General features: G+C 38.3%; 1 protein-coding gene across 1 annotated transcript in view; it reads right to left on the bottom strand.

Moving 5' to 3' along the window:
- Snd1 (staphylococcal nuclease and tudor domain containing 1) overlaps window positions 1-25085 on the bottom strand; it is a 445827-nt gene that overhangs the window by 385366 nt on the left and 35376 nt on the right. The window contains exons 2-9 of the mRNA XM_010633440.1: window positions 23250-23399; window positions 17265-17385; window positions 13568-13646; window positions 10106-10266; window positions 9241-9332; window positions 7997-8155; window positions 6675-6781; window positions 4743-4833 (exon numbers count right to left, since the gene is read on the bottom strand). Of these exons, the coding sequence (XP_010631742.1) occupies window positions 4743-4833; window positions 6675-6781; window positions 7997-8155; window positions 9241-9332; window positions 10106-10266; window positions 13568-13646; window positions 17265-17385; window positions 23250-23399 (960 nt within the window). The remainder of the gene's footprint in view (window positions 1-4742; window positions 4834-6674; window positions 6782-7996; window positions 8156-9240; window positions 9333-10105; window positions 10267-13567; window positions 13647-17264; window positions 17386-23249; window positions 23400-25085) is intronic.

A 25085-nucleotide genomic window follows, 5' to 3' on the forward strand; every position in this document is an offset into this window, starting at 1 on the left:
ATATATATATATATACACTTAGAGATATATACTACTTTCTTGCAAAAAGGCTCAGAAACTGTCAAATTAGGCATCTCAAGTGGAAATGAAAATGGGGCCAAACACTAGGAATGGTTGCAAGTCTGTGAGAAACTTCTCGATTTCAAGATATGTACTCTAAATTGACATGTAGGTTCAATGCTTCTAACCCAGTACTGTAATACTTCATTCTTAAAGGACCCAGACAAGGATCAGCAATGAGAATAGCCTCTAATATGAAAACAGAAGACCAAAATAAGAAAGGGGAGTAAGACACAGAAAGTATGCAGAGAAAATTTCAAAAAATTCAACTCCTCAGAGAGCTAGGGGATAATCCAAAATAACTTTTAATGCTAGTTTTAAAATAGTAATGATAAAAGAGAAATATTCAGAGAACAAATAAAACTCTTAGAAATCAAAGTACAGTATTATAAATGAAATACACAATAGAAAAGCTAAAGGACAAATAGGAAATCTAAAAAACAAAACAAAACAAAACAAAAGACAAAGAGATGGAAAATTAGAGGAAAAAACTGGAACTCCAGCACAAAGTACAACATCCAAATAATAGTTCTGGGAAAGAGAACAGAAAAGTTTTAGTAAAATCAACAAAATAGTTAATAAAACCATCCCCAACAAAAAAAAAAGTTGTAAACATTGAAGTATTATATGCTCACATATAGATAAAGTTGCTTCATTATGAAATGCTAAAATACTAGGATCAAAAATAACTTGCTAAATCCTTCTAGGAAGAAAAAACAAGTCATAAAAATATAAAAAATTAGGATAATTTCAACTTCTAAGGAATAAGTGGGGATGAGGAGACACTGGCAACTAAATAACAATCTTGACTTCTAAAATAAAATTCTATACCTAGCTAAAGAATCAAGCATGTTTAAATAGAGAATGGCTATGAGAGGTCTCTGAGAATTTACCTCTTGAGAACTTTTGCTGTGAAGTTAAAGGAAGAAGTGTGCCATAAAAATGAAGCACAGTAGTAATTAATAAAAAGCCACGGATCCAGTAAACATAGTTTCAATCTGAGAGTAAGATAAAGAAACCTCACAGGATAATGAAGAAAAAGCCCCAAAATAACAGTGCTATGACAGGCAAAATGAGAAATCAGTCCAAATTGGTGCAGGTCACAAGGCTCCAAGAACATGTTACAGAGGGCTGGGGATTTAGCTCAGTGGTTCCACCACTTGCCTCGCAAGCCCAAGGACCCCGAGTTTGACCCCTGGTAGAAAAAAATAGAAAGTGTTACAGAAGGTAAGATTAGCAGACTGAATCAGTGTCTTGAAAGGAGATTTAGACAGCCAGAGAGTTTAAGAGCTCAATTAATACTCTGAAAAAATGTATATGTAAATGTTAAATTATTAACTCCAGAGAAAGCAAAAAAATTGTACAGGAAATGAAAATTAGCTTTATTATGCTATATACCTCTGCAGTGATTAGCATTTATAGAGCACTGAATACTAATAAAACCAAAATTATGATATAATCATTTTGGAAGGATGGGAAAGAACATACATGTGCCCATATGAGTATGTGTATCTGAGTGAGAAAACTAAATCCATTTTCTTCCATGTTATGAAGACAACTGGTGGTGCCTCCAACTGAAAAATTAAAAAATAACAATATAAATGTTTCATTCAAAGACACAAATTCACCAAGATTAAAAGTGACTGCCTCAAGGCAGGAGGGAATTTTAAAAAGTATATTTCCTACAATGTGAAATAGGAAGAAAAGGGCTAAAGGTGTAGGGAAAGTGGGAAGGGTAGGGGAAAGGGAATAAGGGAAAAGAAAAAAGTATGAGAAAATGAAAAAATGGAAATAAAGTGTTTATAAATGGGGCGGGGAGGAGAGGGTGAAGGGAGGACAGGGACAAGGGGAAAAAATGAGAACCAAGACCTGTCATGGAAAGGTACAAGATCCCAGTAATGAATGTAACTGTACTGTATACCTAGAATGTACCAATTAACTCAATAAAAAGGAAAAAAAAAGTATATTTCTTAAGAAGCCTATAGAAATTTTAATTTTTTCTGCCTTAAATGTAAAGATTTAAATGCTTAAAATTTACATTTAAAAAACAGTATTACTCAAGGTAGCTGGAAGTCTGCAATGAGGTAAGGAACCTACTCTAGTACATTAATCTACTATGTACATCACTAAGAATATTGCTGACAATTTTTAAGCAGGTTTTTCTAGATAAAAGAAGCAGTACCTGGACTTAAATTTTGTCTCAAGGTCCTTATGTCCTATCAAGGTACTCCAAATAAGACTGGTATAGATCAGGGATCATCATACTTTATGTAAACGATATTTCAGGCTTTGCAAGATAAAACTCAAAGCATTTTCAACAACTGTAATTCTACTGAATTCTACTGCTGTGCCATAAAAACAGCCATAGATGACACTTAAACAAATACACACAGCTATGCTCTGATTTCTTCATGATACTGTTTAATTTCACATAAATTTCACATGCCAAAAAAAATTTTGTCATTATAAAATCTACAGGCTATATAAAAACAAATATAAACCAGGCATGGCAGCACACGCTTATAATGCCATCACTTAGGAGGCTGAGGCAGGAAGACACAGTTCAAGGCCAGTCAGGGCTACATAGTGAGTTAAAAGTCATCCTGAACTACATAGCAAGACCCTGTTTCAAGAGACTAAAATTAAAAATAAAAAAGAAAAGTACAGAGACAGATTTGGCCCATGGAACATGGTTCTTCAACTGAGATAAACAAGAGTATGACCAACTTTGTTTGGAAAAAAAGCTACATCATAGTGTTTCAGGGAGTATCAGTGTTCTTGATTTTCTTTTTTGTGCTTTTTTTCCTGTTTAAAAAAAAAAACAAAAACAAAACTAATGTTGAAGAATTTTTTAAACTCAAGAAGTTTAAAATCCTTTAGCTACAAATACGTTCTCCTGCTGTTCTCTAAACAGGCCTATATTCAAATGACCTTGAATCTATGCTGAAGGTTCTACAGAAGATTGGTTATTCCTCATAATCCTCAATCAGTTCATTTCTATAGGCAATCTCTTCTAATACTGTAATAAATAAAACTTCACTGTAATGATAAAAGACACATCTTGGTTTTTTTTTTTTTTTAAAGCAAACAAACAGATCTTAGAGTCTTGAATTTCCAAAAATATGAAAGAAAAGTCCCTATAGCCCTTTTTTCCCCTTTTCAGTTATCAAATCTTTAAATATTTAACATGAATGCAAAGGTATCAGCTAAATTATCTAATCCTCTGAATTTCTTCCTTCAGCAATCCCTTGGTTCCCCAACCTGCAAAGGCCTAAAATTCATCTTCTAGGTTTCTCTACAGACTCAGTTTTAGGAGGAGCCACAAGGAATACAACAAGGTAGCAGGACCTTGCCGCACTCATGTGGCACCACATATCCTCAAAGTGATGATGGTACAATTGAAAGCCTAGCTCCTTTGTTGAGTGAATGATTAGCATCAGCATAGCCATCCTCTTATGAAAAGTACAGGCACATGTACATAAGTGAGTTTCAGGTAGACAGAGCAGCTGTGTTCAAGTCTACAAACTAGGTCAATCCTCACAGAGAGAGGAAGCATAGGCCTACTCTGAACTGGATCAAGAGCTGAAATGCACAGGGGAATAACCTACTGAGACCAACTACAGGGGTGATTATGGCTAACCTAACAGCTACTTAGATATTGCCTACTACAAGAAAGAAAGACTACTTGAGAACTCTGACCTATTACTTTGGGTGTCGTTTAAAAAGAGTGAAAGAAAAGAAACAAAATAAAGCGAAACTCAGCTAATTCCTGACACTGCTAAAATTTTATCTTTGTAAGATTGTTTCAAGATTTCTCAGGCTGACAGTGCCACCTACTGGCTTTCTATACTATAATCTCATAGCTAAGTCAAGGAGACAGGTACTATGTCCAAGGATAATAGTATTTAACCAGTTTTTTCCTATAAAGACAAAATTTCCAACCTCTCTTTTGTTTCTTTTTCTTCCTTTTTCTGTTATTTTGCTTTTATTGTACTAAAGATCAAATCCACGGGTGTTTTATCACTAAGCTACACTCCAGCCCTTTTTTATTTTGAGACAGAATCTAACTAACTTGCCTAGGCTGGGCTTGAACTTGCACTTCAGCCCCTCAAGTAGAAGGGATTAAAAGCCATGTGCCACTGCACCTGGCACCAGCCTCTCCTGGTAAAGGGCAAACTAGGTCAAAAAACATTACAGCATTTTGGGAAGGAACAAAGAACAAGTCTACCATACAAGTTACCAAACTCTGCAACCATGAAAAAAACATTTTTACATTACTGATACAATCATTTGTGCTATTTTATAGCTCTAGCTCCATTCAAAGTAATACTTATCAGTGAAGGAGAATGTGGGGGTAGTTTAAAAACAGAATGAAAAGAAACCTGAGGGCATATATCCATGCCATTTGCTAATAAGATAAAAAGAACCTCTAATAAATGAGAGATATTTCAAACTGGCGATGTATAAAACTTTAACTCATGAGCTTATAATGAACTTATGCCAATTTAGACTTAGAAATATAAATGTTCTAAGCCCTTTGTAATACACACACACATATACACATAGGCTTGCCTTGAAATATTCAAGAGTTACAGCATTTCTAATTGTTCAAATTGTTCAATTGTATTATCACTCGCCTGGCAATGTCCACTCTACATATCAACATGCTGAGAATGACTCACCTTGGCAACAAATTGCTTGTCCTTTTGGTCCAAATTAGCAGTGGGAGGTACATAGTCTCTCCATATTCTCAGCCTGCGCTCCTTGGCAAACCTGGCAACAAAGCAAGGATACAAAATCATTCCGACAGACCAAGTCCATTTCATTTGAATCTACCTACCACCATTATGGGAGCAATTACTAGAGAACCCTATGCTATCATACAGACATATCCAGGAGAAAGATCACCAGTCACAGTAGAACAAAGAGAACAGATAGAAGTACTCAAAATGTGTACACCAACTGGAAAAATCCAAGATGCATATGCACTATAAATTCATGGCGGGTACACAGATCAAGGTGTGCCATTGGTGGAGTCTACACAGTACCAGTCCACTTTGATAATTAATTCCTCGGTTTATCCAGATCCAGTTATCTTTGAGTGACTACAACACATATGCTGACAAACACTGAGCAAATGCTCTCTTTAATGGGAAAAAGATATACAAACAAGTATGTTTTAAGAATCACAAACCTGCTCGTTTGCCATTGGATTTTAAAAAGGTTATCAGCTAGCAAGTCCTATATGGAATAACAAAACTATTATCATAGTATATCTAAAGAATAACTGGAAATTAAATAAAATCCCTACGTACATCGACAAGTGTTTAAAAAAAATACTGCCAGAAATCCATTTTGAAGTACTAAGCCCTGTAGATAGTTACTGAGTCAGAATAGGACTGGGAAATTGAATATGTGCAAAGATTAAAATATGAAATCAATAAAGAGCTGCCTTAAATTATTTACAAATGAGTGTATGTACAGTGGAAAGGAAGAATTTTTTTGAAAACGATATTACAACCTTTTTAAAAAAAATACTAAAAAAAAAGATAAAGCAGAATGTAGTAGTTATAAAATACTTAAAGTACTTCCATAAAGAGGGATGTAATTTTACCAACAATGCATGTAGCTCAAATAAAGCATACAAAACAGCAGGCAAGTAATCACACATTAATATATGATTTGCATTCTCTGATCTAAACTTGTTTTATAATGATGAGTACTCTCCAAAAAATTCCATAAAATCTTCTACAGATGTTATGAAATATGTAGACATTACTTTAATTGTACTCACTCTCTTCAAAGATAGGATCTTACTACAAAAATAAGTATCAACCAAAATAATAATTCAGAATAATGGACTTATAATTTTCTGAACCAAAAAAGTAAAAAATAAATTTAATACCACAGAATATTCAGAAGCATGTGAAATGCTGTACTTAGAAAGGTCATCCTATTGTAATTATAAAACAACACAACAGTTTTTAACAATGTACATTTGTTAGAATGCCACATCAAATGCCCCAAATTAAAATCTACTTTCATAATAATTGGCAAATATATCTGACACAAATAGAGAAGCGTGTAAAAGACTTAAGAAATGAAATAAACTCACAATGTGGATCCAAAGGATCTACTGTATCCTTTCCCATCACAGCCCTGTTCCAGCATGTTTGAGTGATTTCATCATCCTGAAATGAGCCTTAAATTTTTAAACCCAAATTTCTAAATTCCAGAACATAAGATAGGAGTTTGCAAAAATATGTGACCAGGAGGACTGGGGGCTTATCTCATGGTGCCACTACCTGCCTCGCAAGCACAAGGTCAGGAGTCCGATCCCCAGTACCAGAAGAAAAGAAAAAATAAATAAATAAATAAAAGTGACCAGACAGTAAGAAAGCAAATCTAAGAATAATGTCTGGAAAAAATCTAAGCCCTTCCTACTCCGCAATGAATCAAACTGAACCTAATGGCTAATATTTGAGATACTCCTCTTTTGAGATTCTGGTTTCTCATTTCCTTTACTGGCACCAGATATAGACACAAACAGGCTAGAGAATATACGACTAGACTTCTGAGATCTTCAGCAGGAAGGCTTCCCTGACAGATCTTACCTCTCAGCTGCCCTCAGCTTCTCTGCACCCCTAGTATAAACTGCAATTGACCAGTCCACACAGCGTGCAAAACCTTCCTTCAGGAGGAGTTCGGTGATATTGCCATTCTGAGAAATAAAGTGCGCGAGAAAAAGACACAGGTTAGATTCTGAAGCAAGAAGATGCATTTCTCTAGATAGTGAAACAACGAACACAGCCACAATCCACTGGGTAATTTGTTGTTTTTCTGTTTTTCTAAAGTAGTTTGTCTCATTATGAAACCACCCCTAAGACGGAAAACACCATTCTGAGACTTCTCTCAACAGCCTCTGTCAGCCTCAGCACAGAATCCTCATTTAATAGGAGTAGAATAAATGTTAATGGCATTGAATGGAATTGACATTTCAATAGTTATTCTTGGGGGCAGAAGAGGATGTTAATTATTAGTAGAGATTATACCTTATTCTTCCCTTCCCTAAAATCATCACTTCCTCCTTTTTCCATAAGCAGAAGAGCTAAAGAACAGACAGAGTAGGAAACAGCATAAAGTCTGTTTGCCCAGTAAATTACAATTCTTATTCTACTGTGACACAAAGCCATCTGGCAGGGCATGGCCAGACAGTCAGTACTCCAGAAGAAACAGACATGACCTTGGCACGCTCCAAACCAAACCTCCCCACCTTCTAAACTGCCACCATGAAGAATTACCTAGCCAAAAAAAGTAACAGTAAGGTAATGCTGTTTTACACATAGGTTACAATAATGAAAATTCACTTAGTTGTCACAAAATAAGGTCATATCATTTCCAAGAATAACCCATCTATCTCAGTGTTCAGTAAGTAAAACTCCCAACAATCAGAACTAAGAATAGAAAGAACCTTACTCCTGGCTCATATTAGAGATGGGAGGTAACTGGGTATGACCTGGAATCTAGAAAAAAAATTTTTTCTATACACTGGCTTTCTGGAGATTGGTCTACCAAGGTGCTACAGACAGCTGATATTTAGACCTATCCCTGAACCTCACTGGTCCTACACTCCAAGCCTACCCAACTGGGAAGCTCTAGGATCAAATACTTGGGAAAATAAATGATGAAGTTCCTCTTCACCTCATGAACCCAGTATCATTTAAGATTAATTTCTTAAAGGTGAAAAGTTGCAGAGATTTGTCCAATTCTCTAAGACAAATGATACTCAGAAAATGCCTCAAAATCATTAGATGGTAATCCTGCCAAGATATTCAAAGGGATGTTAAACATTGAAGAGAAATGAAGCAAAGTATGGCTCTTCAAACCCCAAATGCAACCCTAAGCCAACACAAGCCATACTGTGTGGCACACTCACTGGGTGAAGGATGGTACCCAGAATATTCTGGTTGTGGCAGCTCTCCAGGATGATCTGAACATCTCTCTGAAGCAGTCGAGATTCAGTGAAAAATTTGGCTTCTGCAGCAAAAGGCTCTGGTGTTTCACTGCCATCTGCTTCCCGACGAAAAGTTGGGCACTAAAGAAAAGTAAGGTGGGTGAGGAACAAAGCCTAACTGTTACAGCCAAGTACTCTCGCCCTTCAGTCAGCCTTCCGAGACACAATGCCACAAGCTAAGCTCAGAGAGGGCTTATCATGACAAACACCTATAACTCCCAGATACTCAGGAGGCAGAGTAGGAGGATCATGAGTTCAAGCTCAGCCTGGGCAACAGTGAGATCCTATCTCAAAAGAGTAAATCCAGCCAGGGATTTAGCTCAGTGGCACCATGCCTACCTCTCAAGCACAAGGTCCTGAGTTCAGTCCCTGATACCAAATTAAAAAATAAATAAATAAAAAAAGTAAGTCAGTCCAGTAAAGGTCAAGGAAGTCTCAAATCAGTTGTTTCAACTATTTTAAAACATACTGGTGAAAAGGACTGGTAGGATCATGCTCTCAGACTTCTTGGTAAAGGCAAATAAACCTCCCATTACTATAAGGAAAATCATTTAATTATAGCTAAAAATAGCCCTTTGCCAAGAACATATTTGCCAGTGCCTAGTTTTTAATATATTCACAATGGGGCAGTATTTCATATGTCTCACTGCTGGGCAGCTCTGATTTAAATGTGTTACATTCCCACTGGCTTGTACCAACAGTGGTATATGCCTGACTGTCCCATCAGGCTGCATGAGACAGTCCCAGCAGGTGATACAAGCTGCCTGATGGGATAAGTCAGCATGTACCAACAGTGGTTCAAGCTGGCAGGAATGTGTTAATCCCCAATTTTTAAAAATAAAAATGGATATTTTATATTAAAACAAATTATATTCAGCAAACTTCAGAGCCATTCATCCCTTCTTTCCTAGGTTTATACTCTCAATAATCTCTGAACAGATTCAAAGTACTTTTGATTTTAAAAATTAAAAATAAAAATAAAAAGGCTATCTGACCTCATTAGAATTGTTCCACTGCAAACTTTATACCAAAATAAGCATAAAGGACTCTAATCAGTTATACTAGGAAGAATCAGAAGATCTGAAATCCCCAAGTGGAGGGATCTACCCATCATTGAGCATTTCCACAATTCCATACCCACTGCATGGCCCAGTGTATGGTCTGACCTTGATCCCTGACAGCATGACTGTGACCAGGTAGTAATCCGGGAGGAGCAGAGCCCTGACCACACTGCCATCCCTCACATGCTCGATGATAGCTGCATGACAAAACAAATAACTTATGTTAGAAATAGCATGCCCAGGATAAACAAGGGCCACGCAGACTGCTTCTAACCAGTTCCTCTCTGCCAAACCTTGAAAAGGTCTCCCCCTGAGAATTTAGGCAGCACCAGCAGGCTAGGAGAAGTTCACAAAAATAAGTCCTGGAGAATACAAATCAGACCTGCTTCTTTGCCTTCTGAAGCTTCTGGGGCCTCATAGCTTATACCAAAGCTTTGCTATTCAAAATCTAGGATGCTCACCTGAGTACCAGCTGCCAGGAAGATCCAAATTTGCCATATAGTCAAAGTTAGATTAAAAAAAAACTCATGACCGATTATACTTTCACCCTATTGTGGCTATAGTTAACAAGAAAGATCTCAAAGCAGAATTGAATACTACACGGTATATAAATATATATATTTTTTAACATGTTTTTTTTTTAAACATGCAGAATATTTGTTCCTACCTCCAAGTTTCAGGGACAGATTTTAAGCAGCCTTTTTTTAAGAAAGAAGATCCACACTACAAAATGCCAGTAACTGACAACCCAGCAACAATAGAGGACTAGCCTCTGTAAAATGTACACAACGTAATCTACATGAATGGAATTCAAACACCGTTTCAAAATGCCACCGTGTTGTTTTACACTATGGATTTCCTCTGGATATAATAAATTAGCAAAAGAAAGGCTCACTAGATCTTATAAACCCCAAGAAGCAAAGGCAGCACACAGAATCGGCCTAAATCTGTCTTTTCCCGCCAGTCTCACCATTAACAGGCTTCTGGTGGTGTGAGTCCACAAAGTGCCTCGGGTTCTCAATGGTATACTTGAGGTCCCGGATGGTGTGGGAGCCGTTCCCCTCACTCCACATCCCTTTCTTCGCTGCCTTTGCTTGTTCCTCACATTCTGCAAGCCGGTTCTGTTCAGGACTGAGACATGAAAAACAATGTATTTAGTGAGTTCATAAAACAGAAATAAGCCAGTCAGTTTCTTCAGCATCTTCACTCCTAAAGTGGCTCCTAAAGCACCTATTTAAACCTATAGAGTAAGGTACAAGCCTTTAACCAGAAAAATCACCATAAATGCAACTTCCAGGCTCCAAACTTGTTCCTTCAAATGACAGATCAGATTCTGAGAGCATTTAACAAGAAGATCTAAAGAGCACACTCAGTTCTGCCACTACCCATGAATACAGAGAACAAGGTAGTGGCTCAGAGGGGAGCTGTGCCAGGAAGTATAGCTTCATTAAACCCTCAGACTCAGGAACTAGAATTCAGCACAGCATATCAGGGTACAGTGCAGCAAAGGTGACCAAGAACCACTCCTACTCTCCCTCAGTCCCCCCAAAAAGCTGCTCAGATAATTCTGCCCCTGAAGTACTTACACATTCCATAAGGCTAGCTAAGCAAAGAGGTTTAAAAATGGGGCCCCTCCCTTTTCATCCAGGCAGGAAACCAAACTACATAGCAGAGCAGCCAAAAAGTCAGCAGATAAACCAAAAAACAAAACAAAAGCTAGAAATGGCTCTTCTTCCTCATATATGTGTTAAATTTAGGGAGCAATGAACCACAAGATCTTTGTATGATCACAAACACCTGGAACCATCAATAGCTGTACACATAAACTGGACCTCCTCCCACTTGCATCAGGATGGATTTCTAAGCAGGAATGACCAGCCATTGCTCAAGCCAATCTTCCTTCTCCTCACCCAAAAGGTAACTAACTACATTCTCACAGATCCAAATTCATAGCCAAAGTTAGATTTTAAAATGTAGCAAAAATGATAGAAGCAAACAAACAACTGAGAAAAGGAGACTTTCTATCTAGAGACTGGCACTCCAGCGGAGGTCTTTGTTGTGGATATTTTTTTTATTTCATTCTAATTGCAAACTGCATTCCCAAAAAACACCGCAACAGTAATCATGCCAGTAATTGTCCTTAAGTTAGAACTGTGGCATACTTCCAAAATCACCACCTAAAACAAACATCTTAATTCACTAAATTCCCATATGTACACAATACCAATTACAGAGTCCAGCAAATGTCTCCTTGAAGTCAGAAAGGACCACAGAAGTATAGAGCGAATGTCCTGGTCCCAAAGTCTAAGAAGGCAGAAAGAACACAAACAGTGCATTTTGACCTTTGTTCATTTTCGTTATTGGCACACTTCGTGCAAATATTTATCCAAAGCCTTTTCATCAACTACTATAGTCATATAATATAGCAAAGACTTAATGATTTAAAAAGCAGGTTTACAGCCTCCAAATTACTGATGTAGCATATCACTTTTCAGAGACTAAAGTGTTAATTAAAGCCAGCTGCAATCCACCCTACTGAGCGCACACCAGTGATCTTTAGCACAGTGCATGCATTATAAATACAAACCATATATACCTAACACTCCCTTCTAATAAGTTCATATTACCAGCATCAAAATAAATATATTTTACCTACTAATTAAGTACCTATACATTCATAGAACAGATTTTAAAGGCTTGAGAGAAAATTTTCCTGAACAAAATAACTATATCCTTGGAATTTTCCCAGATTCTAAGTAGTAGATTTTGCTTTTAATCTTGTTTATCCAACTAGCTTTATTTTATTTTTTATTTTTATTTTGTTTTTTTTGGTACCAGGGATCAAATGTGGGACACCTTGCGCTTGCAAGGCAGGTGATAGAACCACTGAGCTAAATCCCTGGCAACCTAGCTTTATTTTTCACAGTACAATTTCTTGTACCCAACATGATATCATGCATCTGTTTATTGTCTATCTGTCCATTAGAATGTTAGAAGAGCATAAGTCTGTTCACTACTATATTTTCAATGCCTAGAACATAGTTTGGTAGGTAGTAAGTGCTCAAATATTTGAGACTGCGTGAATAAATACTTCAGAAATGAAAATCTATAGTCTAAGTCATGAATACAAAGAATAGAACTGACTTGTCTCAAAGCCTGTTTTCAAATGAAGTACACATACCAAAACCATTAATGCTGGATAGCAAAAGAAACAACCAACGGGGTGAAAAGATAACCCACAAAAACGAGAAAAATTTTAATCAGATATTTCTCAAAGGACTAATATCTAGAACATAAAAAGAACTCAAAAAGTCAGACCCCCAAATTTAAAAACTCAATCGAAAAATGGGCATCTGAAATGAATAGATACTTCTCAGATGAAGAAGTACAAACAGCAAATAAATACATGAAAAATGTTCAACATTACTGATCGTTCAAGAAATGCAAATTAAAACAACACTAAGCTTCCATCTCACTCCAAAAAGAATGGCTATCAATCAAGAAATCAACCGTAACAAATGGTGACAAGGCTGTGAGGAAAAAGGAACCCTTCTCCCCTGTTGATGGAAGTGCAAACTGGTACACAATAAGGAAATCAGTATGGAGAGAGATTCTTCAAAAATCTAAACCTGGAGGTTCCATTTGACCTAGCTATTCCACTTCTAGGTAATTTCCTACAAGAATCAAAAGCATCATATCATAACAACATATATACACCCATGTTTATGGCAGCACAATTTGCAATAGCTAAATCTTGGAAATAGCCTAGATGCCTATCAACAGATAAATGGATAAAGAAAATGTGGTTTTTAAATACAATGGAGTACTACTCTGCCATAAAGAATGATAAACTCGAGACATTTTTAGGTAACTGGATGAATCTTGAGGCCATACTTTTAAGTGAAATAAAGCAGACACATATGTTTAAATATGGCAGTTTCTTTTGCGTGAGAAACCCAAAGGGTAAGTAAGGACCAAAATGGATGACAGACTTTTGGGAAGCAGGAAGAAAATGTTCAAATGGGAAGGGGAATAAAGTAGGAAGAGGTAGTGTTGAAGGGAAGGGAGCGAAGAGGGATTAAAAAAAAAAAAGAAAACAATAGGGACAGAAGAAGGGATAAAGGAAAGGGAGAACGGGAAAAATAAGAATTAAGATATAATATGTACAGGTATAAATTCCCTATGAATGTGAACATTATGTCAAAAGTACTCCGATAAAATTAATTTTTAAAAAACTATTAATGAATGTTGACTGATCTCAGGGTTCCAAATAATCCAATGGCAAGAATATCCCAGAAGCCATGAAAGAACCTGAGATTACCCATTTTATAGGAGGAAGCGAAATAAAAATACAGCAAAGCCAATTTACAGCTGATACTCAGTCTTCCTTGATATCTCAAAAAGATGGGACAGAAGAGTCCTACATACTTACTTATTAGCTCTCATGCCTTCTCTCCGGGTGGCCAAGCCCTCTGCAACCAGTGACTCTGCAATGTTTTCCCCATTAGTATCTGAGGAAGACAAAAACAAAATTAAACCCAAGATTCCCACCTGCCTCCTCTAGCACCAGAGCTCCAGCAAAGGCCCCTCTCACATTCAGCTCTTCAGAGAATGGTGCTGCCAGAAAGAGATAGACAGTGATGCAGCACTGGGTTCCCACAATGTCTAGTCCTCTGGACTCAAAGGCCTACCAATCTTCTCAGGACTTTATTTCTAATTTTCTAGTGTTCTTACAGACCAAAGATAATCTCAGGAACCATGGGAGAGTGACAAAAAGCAAGACACAAGTGGCAGGCCGCTCAGGAGAGTACCAAGCAGTGATGGAAGGGGAGGCCTGGAACAGAACACAAATCTGGCTGCTTAATGGCTCATACAAGATCTCTCCGCATTCTAATTCATTCACCTCTGAAGTAAGGAGATCACTTGCCTTGATGAGTTCTTGTGAGAATTAAATAATGTGTGTAAATCAGCAAGCACAGTGCCAAGGAGATGGCAGGAATTAGGAAAAGTTAGTCCCTCACCTTGTCCGATCAGAAAGACACATTCATTTAGGGCTGTCTATCATGCTTTACAACACAAAGTCTAATCCTTGCCATGATGTTCTAGTCGTTGCTCTAGGAAGACACCAAGACAGTGACACTGCTTGAGAAAAAAACTTGTCTCTTACTCTCACAAAGATACTGAGAGGGCAGTGTCTAGATTTCTAATCTCTCACACAGGCAAAACTAAGTAAAACATAAAACCCAATCTGATTAGGTTCTACTCCAGCACTTGAAACATTAATTGCATTTCCATACCACTGAAAAAGCTTTCAGGCTCAGTATATTCTCTTATATCTTTGCTTGTCAGCTGAAATGATAAAGGAAGACATCTATGAGGAAATCACTGCATAAAAATCTTTAATATGGCAGAGAACAAGCTCCTAGCTGATAGGTAATGTCAACATAGAAGAAAATTCTGTAAGATTTATATTCAGTACACTACACACCAACTTCCACAAGCAGTAACAAGTTCACACACAGCCCCAAGCCCAACCTAAATGCTTTATCATTAGAATGCTCACATATCTGCAGAGGCAAATTATATGACTCTTTCTCTACCAAGGAAAACTGAGGTGCATTTATACTAACAGCAGACCAACTGTGAGCTGAAAATGGATCAGCAGAGCCTATCTATTCTGATCAGACTTGGTCTTTAGTAATGTTAGTAAATATTACAATGGTTCCTTCAAGCAAAAGCAATCCCAAAGAGATGAAGAAAAGTAAAAGTGAAGGATGCAATGAGGTTAGAAGTTAAGTACTGAATAAGGGAAAAGAAAAATATGAGAAAAGGAAAAAAAGAGAAACAAAGTCTCTGTAAATAGGGGAGGGTGAAAAGGTGAAGGGAGGGCAGAGGAAAAATGAAAACCAAGATCTGTCATGTAAAGGTACAAGAGCCCATTGATAAATGTAAATGTACTGTATACTTAAAAAGTACCAATAAACTCAATAGAAAAAAAAAAGAAGTAAAGTACTGAGGTATCAAGGGTCTGGGGGTAGAAAGGAAGAAGTCCAACTATAGGCAAGATAAATGGCCATAAAGCCAGGCAACTGACAAGGCACCCAGTAGTTCTCAGACATTTTCTTGGCAAAAATACTCTAAAATGGTCCACTTCTAAAAAGTGAGCTTGGGCCAGGGATTTAGCTCAGCAGTTCGGTGGCCTGCCTTGCAAGCGCAAGGACCCAAGTTTAATCCCCGGTACCAATCAATCAATCAATAAAATAAAATAAAATAAAATAAAATAAAATAAAATAAAATAAAATAAAAAGTGAGTTCAACAAATGCTCTTTCAAAAGGCAATATATATCCCCAGGATGAATCCTCAAGGAGGTAACAAAATGTGATAGACAGGAAACTGAAACAGAACCAATGTGAGCCAAAGAACTCATTCTTGCTTATTATTTATCAAATTATGAATCTAGTCAAGTCATAACTGGAAGACAGTATTCAGAGCAGGTATAAGATGATCTTCACTTCAAAAGTCTGAAGACTGACCATCTTAGTTACTTTTCTCATTGATAAAACAAAATACCCACTACCTAAAGTTAGAGAAGGAAAGGTTTGTTTTGGCTTATAGTTTGTAGAGGTTTCAGTCCTTAGTTGGCTGGCTCCAAGGCAGGTTGGAGAAACAGTTCATGGCAGGCAGAAGACAGCAAAAGCAAGCAAAAAGGACAAGAAAAGCCTCTTTCTGTCCCTTATATTGTATCCATGCTATCAAGATTAGGGCAGTGCACCAAACTAATCTGTGGACTGATTTAGTAATCACCCACCCTTAATTCTAGCACCCTTAATCCTAGCATTGCATCATGAATCAATTACATACTCTAGATTCAGCCACTCTGAAAAAGGCCCACCTACAATCACATGAGGCTTTGGGAAGACATCTACACACAAGCTATAACGCTGATCATCTCTTTTTAGTAAGCTCCAGGCTAACCACTAATTCTACCATTCTCATCCATCATGAAAAGAATGAGCAGGACGCTGGACAAAATGCTTCTAACATCATTCCCAACTCACTTTACTTCTACAATTAAAATTAGTCCTAACAGGGTGCTGTACTTTGCCATTCAACCCTGCTTATCTACCTCTAGCACTGACTACGCAAAGCTAAACTACATGAGATATTAGGAAACTTTCGTTTTATTGGGATTTCATGTTTGTATCACCGCACCCAGCTGAGGAAATGTTCTGTTTTGTTTTTTAATTAAAGAATCAAAAGATATCCAAAAAATATCAGCTCCCAAATTGTTCATGTTTGCCTGCCTGACTCCTTTCTAAAGAACATTTTAGTAATTCTTTTATTAAGGTCCTATATCTATTCAAACTCCATTCCGTAGTCTTTTTAATCCAAAAAAAAATACAACATATAATATCCCCTGAGCCACCTGGTCTAGCTGAACAATAGAGAGATGAGCATGTGCAAGTACACACAGGGATTCAGTACACAGAGCCAGAGCTAGAAGCTTTACACACACCGTCTTTGGTGGGAGGGGGGAGGTACCGTGGATTGAACTCATGACCTCGAGCTAAATCCCTGGCCCCACATACCATCTTTAAAACAAAGAAAACTAGGTTTTGAGGGGTGAAGTAAGGGTACACAGTAGAAGTCAGAATTCTAACCCACATGTTCTGTTACAAAATATGTGGCTTGCAAAAAACCCTGAACAGATCTTCCATTCCTCAAGAGTCCCCAGGAAGAGAAGAAGAGCCACACAACAGAGAAAGTAGAGGATGCAACATACAGAATCTATAGGAATTCAATTAGCACTCTGACCTAGAAGCACAAGTCACTGAGTTCCATGAGCTGGTAACCAAAACAGGAGCAAGAAGCAAAACCATGGTGTACCACGTGCAATGACATGAAGCTGAGAAAGCAGCACAGGGTAAACAAGGAGCAGACTCCTGGGGGCATACCCCTGCAGCTCTGTGCCACAGTCAGTACCTGAAGCACTTCCAGGGCCATCACAGCCAACCTACCTAGAGCTGCATCTACCAGAACCCACACTGGCCTCCCACCACATGAAAAACAATCCTTGGAGGAACTTTAGACTCCCAGAAAGATGAGTATGCTCCTCCTTGGTGCTCACCTTTTCCAAGGTAGATCATGCCATACTCTCGCCCCTGGGGAGTTTTGTTTTCTATTGTGAAACACACTTCTTTCCCAATCAGCTTCTTACGAAGGAACTCTCGTGCAGGAAATGCCCACGGCTGGAAGAAAAAGCAAGGATGTTAGGAGAACTGCCTGTTCCAGACTACTACCAGCACTCAAGTAACTTCATGCCTTCAATAAACATCTGAGTACATACTGCATCCAGGCCCTGCACTTGGCATAGAGAATATGAAAATGAAACACGCACAAAGTGGCTTATACACGTAGGGGCTGTATAAAAAGTAAGGTCTAGCAGGTCCTAAAAACAGGTCTCAGAGTGCTCCGGACATGGGCAGTAGCACTTAATCCCATCACTCTCTGTTCAATTACAGCTTAACATTTGTGCATAACATTTGCCAAGACTTCTATATCACCCACCACATGTCAGCTATATATCAACCCATTCCCTGAAATGGGAAGCCTGGGCTCCACAAGAACCAAGGCAGAAGGACATCATAAATAACAACTACCACCTCCATTTGTTTGCCTCTTTTCAATTCAAAAGCACTTTCCCTGAAACTAGGACAGGAGTCAGGACAGGGTTTTAGGGCTATTATTTGAGTGAATCTTCTGCTCAAGAAAGAACCTTATTTATGTCATTTTTGCCACCTTTTGAAGGACATCAACAGATTTGAGAGGACAGACCTCAAAATGGGACATCATCTCTTTCTGCTCTGTCTGGAGCCTTTTCAGGTCCTAGAATCATGGCAAGACAACAATAACAACCCCTTAAAAGGATCCCCTTGATAATGGTGATTCTTCTCTCTCGCCTACTCACAACATCGACATGTGGAGAGGCAGGAAAAAACAATCCCACAATGGGAAGCAGAGTCTATCTGTGATAAAGATAATGCATCAATGGTTTGCCCCATGCCCACCCCTCCACTACTCTTAGTGTGGTTTAGACAGAGTTGTCTCCTCTGGTGCAGAACAGAAATGAAGAGGGATGGAGTAACAGTTCGAGGAGTATGTGACAGCAGAAGGTCACGTGCTAAAAAAATGCAAAATATAAAAGATTGCCCTTTTTAGAATACAATATGCATAAAGAAAGAGATTGCCAATTACAGTCTCTTAAAGTCAGAACTCAGACTATACACAAGTAAAGGTGAACAGTACATTAATCACTTAAAAGGAAGTCTCTGCTAACTTTTTCAATCCATGAAGATTAGCCTATGGGGTCACCCAACAAGCTTTTCTAAAAGAAAAACATATATATGACTTCCCAGAAACCAGAAGTCAAATGAAAGATGCTAAGTCCACCTACCCACTGGGCTGGCAGTCATGAAAACAGTGCCACTGCCAAACTAATATTTAAAATTCAGCGTCGGGGATTTAGCTCAGTGGTGCCATCACCTGCCTTGCAAGCACAATGTACTGTGTTTGATGCCCAGTACCAAAAATTGATTAATTAGTTAATTCAACACCACACTCCATTTATGGCATTTTGAATACCTGGGGAAGGTGTGCTGATACAAGTGCTCCAAAAGGAAGTCAAGATTTTGGCAAAAACTCACAAGGAAATAAGTATCTAACTCCTACAGAGAATCCTCCAGTTTCTACCCAGCAGTCAGAAGCTCTTGAAAAGCTCTTAAGGTTTGCTGAAGGAACACCCTTTTAGGCTCTTGTGTTTTATAGCAGTCAGTCAATCATTGGCAGTAAGACAAAGAGACACTGGAAGTCTTGAAACAGATACATACTAACCTTATTGGGGAAAAAAAAAAATCACCTAGTTTCCACCATCTTCTTTCCAAAAGCAGCCTTCTCAAATTGAGTTCTGTCCACAGGTAGACAAATCTAGACCTGACAATAGCTAAGAAGAAAGACAATTAGAAGACTCACTATTCAGGAAAGAAACAGACCATAAAGGAAGGAAGGAAAGACCAGTTGGAAGGAAGAAAGGAATGAAGGAAGAAAAGAGGAAGGGAGGGAGGGAGGGGAGGCAGGCAGGAAGGAACTATCACTCTTCACATGATGAGATAGGTCAGACAGCACTCTGGGAGAAAATCCTTTGTAGAATTGAGGCCAGGGAGAAATCTATCTATCCATACAGAACCTTCCAGAACAACAACTCTAAGAGGCAAGTACAGAAAAAATGTGCTCTAAGCATTTATCAGAGACAGAATGGCCTAGTAGAAAGAATAGCTGTAGTCTATTTAAATGGTGCCCATAGCTCCATCTAAGAGTCAAGTGGCTTTTAACTACAGTGAGTCCCTAACTTTATGAACAAGTTCCATCCATTCCAGGAGAACATCTGTAAGTTTAGATTTGTTTTTAAGTCCAACAAAGTGAGTTTTATACACCTTTGACACAAAAATGTATATAAAACATAAACCACACACAAAAATACAGGAAGTTTCCAACTGTACTGTACTGTTGTATATACTATCTGTTGTATATACTATCGCACTGTACAGTAAGCACACAGGAGCACAATTGTGACAATCTCCACAAGACATGTGAACTACTTCTGAGATTTGCTCACATCTACAAATGTTCATAATGTGAGGACCATTTGTATTTGAAAATTTGCAACTCAAATGTTGTTCATAAGTCAGGGACTTACTGTTGTTAAGAATCAAGACCACCTCGTCCCTTCAGAATGCACAAGAGCAATAATCTGGCAGCTTGGTCTTCAAGCATCAAGCTTCAAGCCTGAAACCATGCAAACTTGTCATATCTAAAGTTGTGCAACAGAACTTTTTAATTGCAATCATCTTTTTGGTGAGACTCCTAAGACTACTACAAGATCAAATCCCAGAATCATATAAAGTCTAAAAGCTAGTTACCTTTGTATATAGTCTAACATTCAATATTCTTGTCCTTTCATTTCTAATCATCCCACTGTATCATCTGGATATCCTATTCTACTTTCACCTTTCTCCCCAATTCTCAACAGCTCTAATGAACATTGTATTATAACATTCACTACTTTCTCATGAAACCAACATACAACTTCACACACAGCAGGAGCTCAATTAAGCTGTGGGAAATAAATATATAATTCCCACAGTACCCATCAATGCAGTATTCAGGCTGCCTGGAGTAGCTAGGCAACACTGGGGATTAGCCTGGAACAGAGCAGTGACAGCCAGGGACATACAGTAGAGCAGCTTTAATTTTCACAGGATTTAGGAGGAAGCACAGTATTACTGAAAGAAGATATCAGGAAGAAGTCAAAGGATAATCAAGTGAATAATATTTGGGACAGTGATACAAAGGGAAGTAAATAAGCAATGATGTCCTTGGTTCCTCTTGAACTTGAAAAAAACTAGATCACATGCTCCAAAACAATGTAAAGCCTGGAAAGGTGGTGCTATATTGTATAATTCATGGACCCCAAAAAGAAATACTTAGGTTCTTCTCCCCAGCATCATTTAAGCATTTACTTACTACCTTCCTGCTTTGTGTCAGATGTTGTATAGACACAAGAATATAGAGGCAAAAGATAGGGTCTCTTCTTTTGAAGTTTATGATCTAGTAGAGAAAGACATACAGACCTGTCTATATGCTGACAACTTGAAGATAAGATGATAAAAAGGAAACATCAGGTATGGCTGACTCTTAAAAGATAGCAGGGATTTACCTGGCCACACGAGGGAGAAGCATGAGCTTAGGCAAGAGAAGAGGATACTCAAGTGGCCCGTGAGAGACATGGTTGGCGTTATCCTGAGAGGAGAATGAAAGTCAAATCACAAATGGGCTTGCGTTCTAGGTGAAAGCATATAGATTTGTCATAAAGGTAATAAGGAATCACTGAAGTACCTAGGAATAATAATGAGAAAGGGAAGAAATGAAATTATGTTTAAAAAGTATCTGGGAACCTATAGAGAAGGGATTAGAGAGAAGAATGAAGGCAAAGAGACTACTATCCCAACATTCCAAGAACACTATCAAAGTCAAATAAAGAACAATAGTAATAATAATGAAACATCAAAGTGGATAAGAGAAGATTTTTTGAAGAAGCAGGCTCTCTAGGTCTTGATAAATGATGCTGGCACGGCAATGCTGAAACAAGATCAAGGGAAATCAGGTTTCTGGTTTGGGTTACCAGTTAGTGTTACTATTAACCTATGAGAGGGCTTTGACTGCATGGCAAGAGGAAAACCAGACCACAACAGGATGAAAGAGGGAAAAAGAATGACTGTAGGTTAGAAAAGAATAAACCTACAGCTACCAAATACTTCATTTCACAGGGACCTCCCAAGAGTTACTGGAAGAAATCTGGTGAGACCAAGTTGTTGCAGAAGAGATAAAAGCACTAGGCTACATAAATATAAAGAGCTATAAAGGAATGCCAGGTAAGATTATATGGTATCCTTAGGATAGTTCTGGTCAGACTCCTTTGTCCTGCTACATGGGACTAAGTTTTGATATTTTAAAATAAGTCCCTTGTGTTTCTCTGCTCCAGATACTCATGCTTGAAACAGGAAATTAAAACACAACACTTTTTTCTTAGAGGCTGCACTGCTTTGTTCTTCTGGAGAAATGAGCTTGATCAGCTCCAAGATGTATCAGCATTCTACCTCTCAGAAGCAGTCCAGTTGTTAAACAACATGCGACTGAAAGGAAGACAACTATAAAATGCTGGTTTATCTGTTTGGTTTGCAGTCAAATTTTTTAAAATGCTGAAAGAGATTCAATCATCAGTACTTAGTCCAACACAGGAGTAGTACTTACCAGAACTAATGTTTATTAAATACATTATAATGTGCTAAGCACTTCATGTTTTTGTATTTAATCCTCACTGAGCAACTCTGTAGAACACACTATACAATATAATGTATTTTTCCTAACACTTATGGTTATTGATGGAGGGCCAATGAAAAACAACTGACTTTGATCTATTTAGTCGTTATTCAAAAAATCTGATTGCTGTTGATAGACTAATTACAGGTGATTTTTCTCCTCTATTACCTATAACATTGTTTCACTGAACTCTTAATTAAAACAAATCATCGTTTGTTATAAGTGAACAAACTAAATGCTTTCCTTAAAAGGTACTCGTGAGCTCTTGTTCTTTTCCTCTTCATCTCTGGCAGGGAAGAGCAGAGAAAAGCTGAGGCACTAATCTGCTCAACATCATCAGTTTGGGGCAGAGAACAAATAAGCAAAACCCAGATACTTCATTTCCAGTAGCCAAAGCACTACTAAAAGACCCAAACACAGCCACGCCAAACTGGAACTCACAGCAGCTTCTGGGAAAGACAAGAACTTAAGGAATCAAAGACAGAGGTCAGAGAAGCCATGGTGGCCAGCATTAGAATTGAGAATAGGGATGTAGGAGATGTTTCGAACAAAAGCTTAGAAGTAGTTTCTCACCATCACACCATAACATGATGGTGAGCTATCACTGATACAAACTCCTTTAAAAAAATGCACGTTTCACAAGTTTTTACAATTGCAACCAACTCACAGATACCTTTAGGGATACATGGATCCCAGATTAAAGAATCTGTAATAAAGGGCCTTATGTGCATAGTATTCTACCATTTACAAAAACAATACTACATAAACATTAAATATCTGTGGAAGCAGACACAAGACACTATTAATACCACCTGTCCCCGAGGGAAGTACTAGATTTTTCACAGCTCTGCCATAACCAATGATGACTTCAAAAGGCTGAGACTACCTAGGAATGTTCCTAGTCTATTCCCAGAGAAAGAGTAGTAAAAACACTGTGCAAACTTAAGTCTGTCGTAAAGGATTCAAGAAAAAGCCCTGAGACTTCACTATACTAAGGCAGTAAATACATAAACACCAGAAGCAAGCCATTGAGGGGAATATCCAAAGCCATCCAATCTATGATACAAAACTACACAAAATATAGCCAAAAGACTGATTACAGCAAAATTACACCAGTCAAGGAAGTGGTCAGCTGTCGTAGGTCTGTAGCCTCAGGAAGGCCACGAGAAGCACCTACCTCATCCGGGGTGTCTTTTGCATCTGGTTGTGTGGCAGCTGCTCTGCGGGCAAGATTTCCAGCACGAATGTTGCTGAGATTGATCTGCCTTTCTGGAGGAGGCCCACCACGAGGCTGCCCTCGGACAATGATGGCACACCCTGAGAGGATCTGCGCAGGGAGAAAAAGAGAAAATCAGTGGCCTGGAAGTAAAATCACCATAACAGAAGCTGTCCACTGATTTAGCCCCAACATCTAAAACAGTACTTGGCAAGAGGCGCTGGAATTTTTGTTGAATGACTGAGTAAATGGAATTGCTTTTCATTTTATAAGAAAAACACCTATATAAAGACTTGGGCCAGATTCTGAAATGATAGAAAAAAATAAAAGCAGGAATTAAGCAACAGAAAAGCCATAAAATAAACAGGCTGGGGTGAAAAGGTATGTGAGACACAGAGATTAATGACCTTTGTAATTTGATCCCAGCAAGCACCGCCACTCATGTTCTTCTCAATTAAGAGGTTCATAACATCTATACTTTCCATTCTAGGACTGAGAAGGAAAACAGAAGACTAGGGGAAAATGGAGGAAGAAGACCATATATACCATCGAGGAAGAAAAAAAGCATGCTCAAGGCCAGAGAAAAATAGAAAAGTAGAGCTACCCAAAAGCTCAGGCCCAAAACAATTAGAAGAGGAGACTCTAAAAAGCACTTCAAAGCTCCTCAGTGTAGCAGCTCCTTTCATCTTTCTGATCAAGGGGCCAGGCAGAGCCCATTTGCAACTGCGCAAAAGGCTGCGACTCACTGGCATTTAACTTTAGAACAGTTGCAAGGCAGAAGAAGGGAAGACTATATGTTCAAGAATGGAAGAATGGACATGCTGGAAAAATTACTCAGGTTATTCAAGCTACTTTTGCTCAGAAAGGCACACTCTAAGGAAGAGGTGGGTTCAAGCACTGGCTCCACTAGCTCTGAAAGACTCAGTTCCATGCTTCAAAACAAGAAGAAGCTGCTGGTAGGTTGGCAGAGAGGAGGGTGGAGAGTTCAGTGGACACAGAATGACAAGACCAGGGAGCCGTCTGTAAAAGGTCAGTTGTGGTGAAGGAAGAAAGGAAAGGGTATTAAAGGGAAGCCACTCCCATATACATCGCTAGATGACAATTCTCCCTGACCTCTCCACCTTAACTACTGCTTGAAATTGTGAAACACTAACATAAATACAGAAGTGCAATCAAACATACATGTATGTTAGAAAATAAGAAAAATAAACCACTGAGTAACCACTACCCAAGCTAAGAACTAGAACACCACTAGAATCTTGGATTTCTTCTGGGCCCCTCTCTACTCATAGCGCCTTCTGATGCCCATGTTTCCCTGACTTTTGTGATAATCCCTCCCTTACTGTTCCATATAGTTCATTTACTGTCCACCCTTAAGCAATGTGAATTCATTATTTTCCATCTTTGAACTAATTCAGATTACTACATGTACCCACCAATGACTTTGCTTTTTTTTGCTCATTCTCTTTAGTAAAACTCATCCACATTGATGTGAAACACTATTGTTTATTCATTTCCACTCTTTTTTTTATGGAAATTCTCTCAAACATATATGCCCAATTCTTGAAAACTAGTCATCAGATTAATGTCTCAGTATCATCAAAGCTGTAAGCACAGAAATCACTTCACTCTGGCTATACCATGACACCACAAAGACTTGTCTTCTGCCGGGCGTGGTGGCCCACGCCTGTAATCCCAGAACTCGGGAGGCTGAGTCAGGAGGATCACTGTGAGTTCGAGACCAGCCTGGGCTACACAGTGAGTTCCAGGTCAGTCTCAACTACATAGTGAGACCCT

This window comes from Fukomys damarensis, unplaced genomic scaffold (genome assembly GCF_012274545.1).
Source record: "Fukomys damarensis isolate Sample0158 unplaced genomic scaffold, DMR_v1.0_HiC HiC_scaffold_4, whole genome shotgun sequence".
Classification (NCBI taxonomy): Eukaryota; Metazoa; Chordata; class Mammalia; order Rodentia; family Bathyergidae; genus Fukomys; species Fukomys damarensis.